General features: G+C 45.8%; 1 protein-coding gene across 1 annotated transcript in view; it reads left to right on the top strand.

The window, feature by feature from the left end:
* The first annotated feature begins 4,708 nt into the window (after positions 1 to 4,708).
* The window catches only part of LOC145715554 (uncharacterized), a 40,032-nt gene continuing 34,637 nt past the window's right edge, over positions 4,709 to 10,103 (top strand). The window contains exons 1-3 of the mRNA XM_081795844.1: positions 4,709 to 5,030; positions 6,660 to 6,769; positions 7,358 to 7,578. Of these exons, the coding sequence (XP_081651970.1) occupies positions 4,823 to 5,030; positions 6,660 to 6,769; positions 7,358 to 7,578 (539 nt within the window). The 5' untranslated portion in view covers positions 4,709 to 4,822. The remainder of the gene's footprint in view (positions 5,031 to 6,659; positions 6,770 to 7,357; positions 7,579 to 10,103) is intronic.

The following is a 10,103-nucleotide window of genomic DNA, read 5'->3' as shown; positions in this document are numbered from 1 at the left end:
GCCAGGGAACTGGCTTGCACCAGGCAAACACCCAACGCTGTGCTTCTGTGGATCCATCCCTCTGGCAGGTCTGACCCCTTCCTGGTGGAGCAGGGCCCCTCCCAAAGCAGATCACCAAAGGATAAGTGAGCTAAGCCTGTCCCTCCTGCCCTCTTACACCTTGCCGATCCACCCCAGCTAATATGCCAGATCCCCCCACCACAAGCCTGGCAAAATGAAAGTGGCCCTGATGGGCCACACCACCCCACAGTGAATCCCACCCCTAGGAGAAGGGAAGAGAAATTACACACCAGTCTGACTGTGGCCCCAGCGGTGGGCTGGGGGCAGACATCAGGTCTGACTGCGGCCCACCCACCAACACAAGTTATTCAACACAGCACAGGGGAAGTGCCCCACAGTTCCACACGACTGCAGGGAATATCCAAAACACAAAACGGAAAAATTCCCCTCAAAAAAAACCTCCAGGAAATAACGACAGCTAATGAAGTGATCAAAAATGATTTAAACAATATAACAGAAAGTGAATTTAGAATAATAGTCATAAAATTAATCACTGGGCTTGAAAATATTATAAAGTGCAGCAGAGAATCTATTGTTATGGAGATCAAGGGACAAAGGAAGAGCCAGGAGCTAAAAAAGGCTATTAACGAGCTGCAAAATAAAATGGAGATGACCACAGCTCAGATTGAAGAGGCAGAGGAGAGAATAGGTGAACTAGAAGATAAAATTATGGAAAAAGAAGAAGCTGAGAAAAAGAGAGATAAAAAAATCCAGGAGTATGAGGGGAAAATTAGAGAACTAAGTGATGCACTAAAGAGAAATAATCTACACATAATTGGTATTCCAGAGGAGGAAGAGAGAGGGAAAGGTGCTGAAGGTGTATTTGAAGAAATCATAGCTGAGAACTTCCCTGATTGGGGAAGGAAAAAGGCATTGAAATCCAAGAGACACAGAGAACTCCCTTCAGACGTAATTGAATTGATCTTCTGCATGACATACCATAGTGAAACTGGCAAATTACAAGGATAAAGAGAAAATTCTGAAAGCAGCAAGGGATAAACGTGATCTAACATATAAAGGAAGACCAATAAGACTCGTGATGGATCTCTGTACTAAAATTTGGCAGGTCAGAAAGGAATGGCAGGAAATATTTTATGTGATGAACAGAAAAAAATATGCAGCCAAGAATCCTTTATCCAGCAAGTCTGTCATTTAGAATAGAAGGAGAGATAAAGGTCTTCCCAAACAAACAAAAACTGAAAGCATTCATCACCACTAAACCAGCCCTACAAGAGATCCTAAGGGGCATCCTGTGAGACAAAGTACCAGAGACATCGCTACAAGCATGAAACCTACAGACATCACAATGACTCTCAACCCATATCTTTCTATAATACTGAATGTAAATGGACTAAATGTGCCAACCAAAAGCCATAGGGTATCAGAATGGGTAAAAAAACAAGACCCATCTATTTGCTGTCTACAAGAGACTCATTTTAGATCTGAGGACACCTTTAGATTCAGAGTGAGGGGATGGAGAACTATTTATCATGCTACTGGAAGCCAAAAGAAAGCTGGAGTAGCCATACTTATATCAGACAAACTAGCCTTTAAATTAAAGGCTGTAACAAGAGATGAAGAAGGGCATTATATAATATTACAGGGTCTATCCACCAGGAAGAGCTAACAATTATAAATGTCCATGCACCAAATACGGGAGCCCCCATATATAAACAATTACTCACAAACATAAGCAAACTTACTGATAAGAATGTGGTAATTGCAGGGGAATATAACACCCCACTTACAACAATGGATAGATCATCTAGACACACGGTCAATAAAGAAACAAGGGCCCTGAATGATACATTGGATCAGATGGACTTGACAGATATATTTAGAACCCTGCATCACAAAGCAACAGAATATACTTTCTTCTTGAGGGCACATGGAACATTCTCCAAGATAGATCACATACTGGGTCACAAAACAGCCCTTCAAAAGTATACAAGAATTGAAATTATACCATGCATACTTTCAGACCACAATGCTATGAAGCTTGAAATCAACCACAGGAAAAAGTCTGGAAAACCTCCAAAAGCATGGAGGTTAAAGAACACCCTACTAAAGAATGAATGGGTCAACCAGGCAATTAGAGAAGAAATTAAAAAATGTATGGAAACAAACGAAAATGAAAATACAACAATCCAAACGCTTTGGGATGCAGCAAAGGGAGTCCTGAGAGGAAAATATATTGCACTCCAGGCCTATCTCAAAAAAAAAAAAATCCCAATACAAAATCTAACAGCACACCTAAAGGAAATAGAAGCAGAACAGAAAAGACACCCCAAACCCAGCAGAAGAAGAGAAATAATAAAGATCAGAGCATAAACTATATAGAATCTAAAAAATCTGTAGAGCAGATCAATGAAACCAAGAGTTGGTTTTTTGAAAAAATAAAAAAAAAATTGATAAAGCTCTAGCCAAGCTTCTCAAAAAGAAAAGGGAGATGACCCAAATAGATAAAATCATGAATGAAAATGGAATTATTACAACCAATACCTCAGAGATACAAACAATTATCAGGGAATACTATGAAAAATTATATACCAACAAACTGGACAACCTGGAAGAAATGGACAAATTCCTAAACACCCACACACTTCCAAAACTCAAACAGGAAGAAATAGAAAGCTTGAACAGACCCATAATCAGCGAAGAAATTGAATCAGTCATCAAAAATCTCCCAACACATAAGAGTCCAGGAACAGATGGCTTCCCAGGGGAGTTCTACCAGACGTTTAAAGCAGAGGTAATACCTATCCTTCTCGAGCTATTCCAAAAAATAGAAAGGGAAGGAAAACTTCCAGACTCATTCTATGAAGCCAGTATTACTTTGATTCCTAAACCAGACGGAGACGCAGTAAAAAAAAGAGAACTACAGACCAAAATCTCTGATGAATATGGATGCAAAAATTCTCAATAAGATACTAGCAAATCGAATTCAACAGCATATAAAAAGAATTATTCACCATGATCAAGTGGGATTCATTGCTGGGATGCAGGGCTGGTTCAACATTCGCAAATCAATCAACCTGATACATCACATGAATAAAAGAAAATATAAGAACCATATGATCCTGTCAATTGATGCAGAAAAAGCAGTTGACAAAATTCAGCATCCTTTCTTAATAAAAACTCTCAAGAAAGTCAGGATAGAAGGAACATCCTTAAAGATCATAAAAGCCATTTATGAAAAGCCCACAGCTAACATCATCCTCAATGGGGAAAAACTGAGAGCTTTTTCCCTGAGATCAGGAACACAACAGGGATGTCCACTCTCACCGTTGTTGTTTAACATAGTGTTGGAAGTTCTGGCATCAGCAATCAGACAAAAGAAATCAAAGGCATCAAAACTGCAAAGATGAAGTCAAGCTTTCACTTTTTCCATATTGCATGATACTATAAAAGGAAAACCCTATAGACTCCACCAAAAGTCTACTAGAACTGATACATGAATTCAGCAAAGTAGCAGGATACAAAATCCATGTACAGAAATCAGTTGCATTTGTATACACTAACAATGAAGCAACAGAAAGACAAATAAAGAAACTGATCCCATTGACAATTGCACCAAGAAGCATAAAATACCTAGGAATAAACCTAAAAAAAGATGTAAAAGATCTGTATGCTGAAAACTATAGAAAGCTTATGAAGGAAATTGAAGAAGATATAAAGAAATGGAAAAACATTCCATGCTCATGCATTGGAAGAATAAATATTGTCAAAATGTCAATACTATCCAAAGTTATCTACACATTCAATGCAATCCTAATCAAAATTGCACCAGCATTCTTCTTGAAGCTAGAACAAGCAATCGTAAAATTCATATGGAACCACAAAAGGCCCCGAATAGCCAAAGTAATATTGAAGAAGAAGACTAAAGCAGGAGACATCACAATACTAGACTTTAGCCTCTACTACAAAGCTGTAATCATCAACACAGCATGGTATTGGCACAAAAACAGACACAGACCAATGGAATAGAATAGAAACCCCAGAACTAGACCCACAAAAGTATGGCCAACTAATCTTTGACAAAGCAGGAAAGAATATCCAATGGAAAAAAGAGCCTCCTCTGCCACTCCGTTTGGCCAACCTTTGGCGTTGGATGGCCAACCGAAGGAACTTTCTGCCTCCCTATAATTGCTAAGGTGAAAGCAAAGATTTTTCTACCGGGTGGCGAGGGACACCCGGATCAGATTCCCTACATTCTTGTATGGTGGAATTTAGTAGAAAATCCACCCCCTTGGTTGGCCCCCTTCCTATCCTCGGGAACATGTAAGGTCCTTACCATGCGGCCTGCAGATCCCCCAAAATCAAGGACGCCAGCCGTGCCCTTGTATCCCATATTGCCCGATAGTCAGGACCTACTATCCCTAGACCCTCCACCCTATCATCCCCCTCCCCTTGTACCCCAGGCCCTGCCCACAGCAGCCGCCGCACCAATCGCCCCGCTAGTTGCCCCCGCAGGGGAACCAGAAGGACGGGAGGCAGCAGCCCCGCCAGGCCCCACTGAAAATGAAACCAACCACAAGGGGCCAGCCGGCCGAACCCGCGGGCGCACCCAGCGTGAGCCAAACCCTCGCCTCCCTGACTCCACTGTGACCCTACCCCTGTGGAAATAGGACCCCCCGATGAAACAGGCAACCCCCGACTCCAGTATTGGCACTTTTCCACCAGTGACCTTTACAACTGGAAAACACAGAACGCTCGATTCTCTGATAACCCTAAAGACCTAATAGCTCTTTTAGACAGTGTCATGTTCACCCACCAGCCCACCTGGGACGACTGTCAGCAGCTCCTCCGCATCCTGTTCACTACAGAGGAGCAAGACAGGATCCAATTAGAAGCAAGAAAGCTGGTTCCCGGAGATGACGGTCGGCCGACATCTAACCCTGACCTCATTAATGCGGCTTTCCCCCTAACCAGACCTCCACAGGACGAATGGGACTACAACACGGCAGAAGGTAGGGGAAGGCTACTCATTAATCGCCAGACTCTGATGGCAGGTCTCCGGGATGCAGCTTGCAAGCCCACCAATTTGGCTAATGTATATTCGGTCTTACAGGGAAAGGCAGAGAGTCCAGCTGCTTACTTAGAGAGATTAATGGAAGCCTTTAGGCAGTTTACCCCCATGGATCCAGAAGTCCCTGAACCAGGCTGCTGTCGTTATGTCCTTTGTAAATCAAGCAACTCCTGACATTAAGAAAAAACTTCAAAGGCTAGAGGATTTAGAAGGTAAACAGATCCAGGATCTGCTCCGTGTAGCACAATGGGTCTACAACAACAGGGATGCCCCAGAAGACAGACAGATCAAGGTCACAGAGAAAATGACTAAAGTCCTGCCCTCTAGAGTCCAGAAAGAACAGCCACCCCCAGAAGGCACTCAAACAACACGCCCTCCCAGGCGGCACTTAGATAAAGATCAATGCACCTATTGTAAAGAAAAAGGCCATTGGATACGAGAATGCCCCAAGAAGAAACAACACCGCCCCAGCTAGGACAATGGCAGCCTAAAATAGCCCCCATACTGTTTACCCAAGATACAGAATAGGGAAGACGGGGTTCGGATCCCCTCCCCGAACCTAGGGTAACATTGCAAGTGGAGGGGACCCCGGTCCAGTTCCTAGTTGATACCAGGGCACAGCACTCAGTTCTGATCAAGCCCCATGGAAAAGTATCTGAAAAATCATCCTGGGTACAAGGTGCCACCGGAATAAAGAAGTACCCCTGGACAACTCAGAGGACTGTGGACTTAGGAACTGGGAAGGTAACCCACTCCTTCCTGGTCATTCCTGACAGCCCCTGACCCCTGTTGGGGAGGGATTTGCTTACCAAAATGGGTGCCCAAATTCATTTCCAATCGGGGGGACCCACAGTGACTGACTTCCACAACCAACCCATATCTGTACTCACTGTGAAACTAGAAGATGAATATAGGCTCCATCAGGAACCCACTCCTCTGGTTCAGGGCATCGAGCCCTGGCTTCAACGCTTCCCAGACGCGTGGGCAGAAACAGGTGGTATGGGGTTAGCAAAACATCGCCCAGCCTTATTTATAGAGGTCAAGCCTGGGATGGACCCCGTCCTCGTGTGCCAATACCCTATGCCCGCGGAAGCCAAAAATGGCATCACACCGCATATCCGCCGCCTCCTTGACTTCGGGGTCCTACACACCTGCCACTCAGCATGGAATACACCCCTGCTGCCCATGCGCATACCCAACAGCGGGGAATACAGACCAGTGCAGGACCTGAGAGAAGTCAATAAGCAGGTGATGGACATACATCCAACCGTTCGTAACCCCTGTACTCTCCTGAGCGCCCTCAGCCCACAAAAACAATGGTATACTGTTCTGGATCTAAAAGATGCTTTTTTCAGCCTACCACGAGTGCCTAAAAGTCAAGAGCTATTTGCATTCGAGTGGACAGATCCAGACAGGGGCATAAATGGCCAGCTCACTTGGACCAGACTGCCACAAGGATTCAAGAACTCTCCGACCCTGCTCGACGAGGCTCTACATGAAGATTTAAGTGAGTACAGACAACAACACCCTAATATAATTCTCCTACAGTATGTTGATGATCTCTTAATAGCTGCCGAGACACCCGAAGCCTGCATCCAGGGAACCGAAGGTCTCCTGCGAACTCTGGGAACCTTAGGCTACCGCGCCTCAGCAAAGAAGGCTCAGATCTGCAAGTCAGAGGTAACTTACCTGGGTTACTTACTGAGAGGGGGGCAACGCTGGCTAACGGATGCCGGGAAGGAGACTGTCCTTCGTATTCCCAGACTGCAGACAACCCGACAGGTGAGGGAATTCCTAGGGTCGGCTGGGTTCTGCAGACGATGGATACCAGGGTTTGCTGAATTAGCAAAACCTTTATACCAGGCAACAAAAGATCAACAGCCCTTTAGTTGGACGGAAGAAGCCGAACAGACCTTCCAACGAATCAAAACTGCTCTGCTATCAGCACTTGCCCTGGGACTCCCCGATGTCTCCAAACCCTTCCACCTATATATAGATGAAAACCGGGGCATAGCCAAGGCGGTGCTAACCCAGCATTTGGGCCCTTGGCGCAGGCCAGTAGCCTATCTGTCTAAAAAGCTAGATCCAGTGGCCGCCGGATGGCCACCTTGTCTCCGGATGATTGCAGCCACTGCCCTAATGGTAAAGGACGCTGATAAGCTGACCATGGGCCAAGAGCTACAAGTCACCACCCCGCATGCCATCGAGGGCATCCTCAAGCAGCCGCCTGACTGGTGGCTGAGCAATGCCCGACTCACTCATTACCAGGGACTGCTGTTGAACCCCCTCAGGGTCATCTTCACCCCCCCAACGGCCCTGAACCCAGCATCACTGCTGCCTGACCCAGACATGGGAACCCCACTTCATGACTGTGCCGACATACTGGCTCAAGTTTATGGGGTCCGGGAGGACTTGCAGGACCAACCATTATTGGATGCGGACGCCATCTGTTTTACCGACGGAAGCAGCTTCGTTCACCAAGGACAAAGGTATGCGGGGGTGGCCGTAACTTCAGAAACCGAGGCGATTTGGGCAGAAGCCCTACCCCCCGGAACCTCGGCCCAGAAGGCTGAACTAATAGCCTTAACCCAGGCCCTAAAATTAGGGAGAGACCGAAAGCTAACCGTGTACACTGATAGTCGATATGCCTTTGCCACCACTCATGTACATGGGGTGATATACAGAGAACGGGGGCTCCTCACAGCTGAAGGGAAAGACATCAAAAATAAAGAAGAGATTCTAGCCCTGCTAGCAGCCTTATGGGAACCCAAAAAGCTAGCGATTGTGCATTGCCCAGGACACCAGAAGACAACCGACCCAGTTTCCCGGGGCAACAATTTGTCCGATCAGACTGCAAAAAACATAGCTCGGCCCCCAGCGCAATTGCTGACCCTACAGCTGCCAGACCCCGGACCCCGGGAATTGCCCCCCAGCCCTGAGTATTCAGAAAGCGACATTCAATGGATGAGTAAACTTCCTATGACCCGAATCAAAGATGGCTGGTGGAGAGACTCCAAAAGCAGCATTATACTCCCAGATAAACTAGGATGGCAAGTTCTAGAGCGGATCCATCGCAGCACCCACTTAGGTTCCCGGCGAATGTTGGACTTACTGAGACAGACTGGACTAAAAATCAGAAATGTCTCTGATAAGGTCGATCAAGTAGTCACTAAATGTACAGTGTGCCAACTCAACAATGCGAGTAGCAATCCTCAGACAACTGGGGTAAGACAAAGAGGGAGCAGACCGGGGACCTATTGGGAAGTAGATTTCACTGAGGTAAAACCAGGAAAATATGGATATAAGTATTTGCTAGTTTTTGTAGGTACCTTTTCAGGATGGACTGAAGCCTTTCCAATCAAGAATGAAACAGCGCAGATTGTAGCCAAAAAGATCCTTGAAGAAATCCTGCCCAGGCATGGTTTTCCAGTAATGATAGGGTCAGACAATGGACCTGCATTCGTCTCTAAAGTAAGTCAGGGACTGGCTTCCATACTTGGGGCTGATTGGAAATTACATTGTGCATACCAACCCCAAAGCTCAGGACAGTTAGAGAGAATGAACAGAACATTAAAGGAGACCCTAACCAAATCGACCATGGAGACTGGCGCTAATTGGGTGGTCCTTCTCCCCTATGCTCTGTTCAGGGTGCATAATTACCCATACAAACTGGGACTCACACCCAATGAAATAATACATGGTAGACGACCCCCCATCATCCCTAACCTAACAGATAACCTTGTCAAAGTTGAGAACGATAATAGTCTTGAATTCTTGTTCTCCCTACAAGCCTTGCAGAGGGTCCATGAAGATGTATGGCCCAAATTAAAGGAACTCCATGAGACTGGACCCCCGCCTATTCCACATCAATTCCGGCCAGGGGATTGGGTCCTCATCAAACGTCATCGGCAGGGAACTCTGGAGCCCAGGTGGAAAGGACCCTTCCAGGTCATCCTGACAATGCCTACTGCCATCAAAGTAGACGGAATCGCCACCTGGATCCATTTCGCCCACGCCAAACCAGTGGACCCGTTCTCAGACCTCATCGGACCTTCAAAGTCAACCTGGACTGTTGATCGGACTAAGGACAATCCTTTAAAATTGACCCTACGCCGCCAACGGACTGAGCCGTAACTATGGTACTTGCCCTCCTCTTGATTGTTCTGCAAATTCTGTCTGTAAATCCAAACGCCCACAACCCCTATAATTTGACATGGGAAATTACTAATTTAGAGACTCATGAAGTCTACAACAAAACCCTAGGAACTGCCCCATTAAATACCTGGTGGCCAGATTTATATTTTAATTTAGAAAAAATTAGTCCATTAGGAGAAATGGAAGGAGGTAAATGGAGGCAACTGCCAAGAAGGGTATCAATAAGTAGAAATGGATTTTATGCATGTCCGGGATTTAGGACGGGGGTGATGAGGCGCACATGTGGAGGGTTTGAAACCCTCTATTGCGCAGCCTGGAGTTGCGTCACCTCCAATGATGGGGGATGGAAGTGGGAAGTAAAACCCCAATTTATTGAAATGTCCTATGTCCAACCATGTACCCGTATCAGGTATGATGAAAACTGTAACCTTATTTGTGTAAGATTTACAGAGGAGGGGAAAAAGGACAGGCGGTGGGTCTCAGGACTCACTTGGGGACTCTACTTATATCAATATCCCCTCTTTGGGACTGCCATTCAAATGAAATTAAAAGTCACCCCTCTTGTACAACCAGTGGGGCCAAATCAGGTATTAGAAAAAAGAAGAAAAAAAAAAAAGAGACGAGCCTATCCTCAGGCAGATCCCCACTACTCCCTCCAGCAGGACCCCTGTCCTTACCCCAAGAGTAAAAGCACAAGCTGTCCAAGAAAATCAGAACCCAGAAGGCATAGACTCCCTATGGAAATTGCTAACAGCAGCATATGAGGCCTTAAACCGATCGGACCCTGAGGCAACAAGGGCCTGCTGGCTATGTTATGATATAAAACCCCCCTTCTACGAAGCCATAGGTCTAGCTGCCC

The sequence above is a fragment of the Panthera onca genome, chromosome B3 (genome assembly GCF_046562875.1).
Source record: "Panthera onca isolate mPanOnc1 chromosome B3, mPanOnc1 haplotype 2, whole genome shotgun sequence".
In the NCBI taxonomy this organism is placed as follows: Eukaryota; Metazoa; Chordata; class Mammalia; order Carnivora; family Felidae; genus Panthera; species Panthera onca.
Note: the sequence above shows the minus strand (reverse complement) of the source record. Positions and strands in the feature narration are given on the sequence as shown.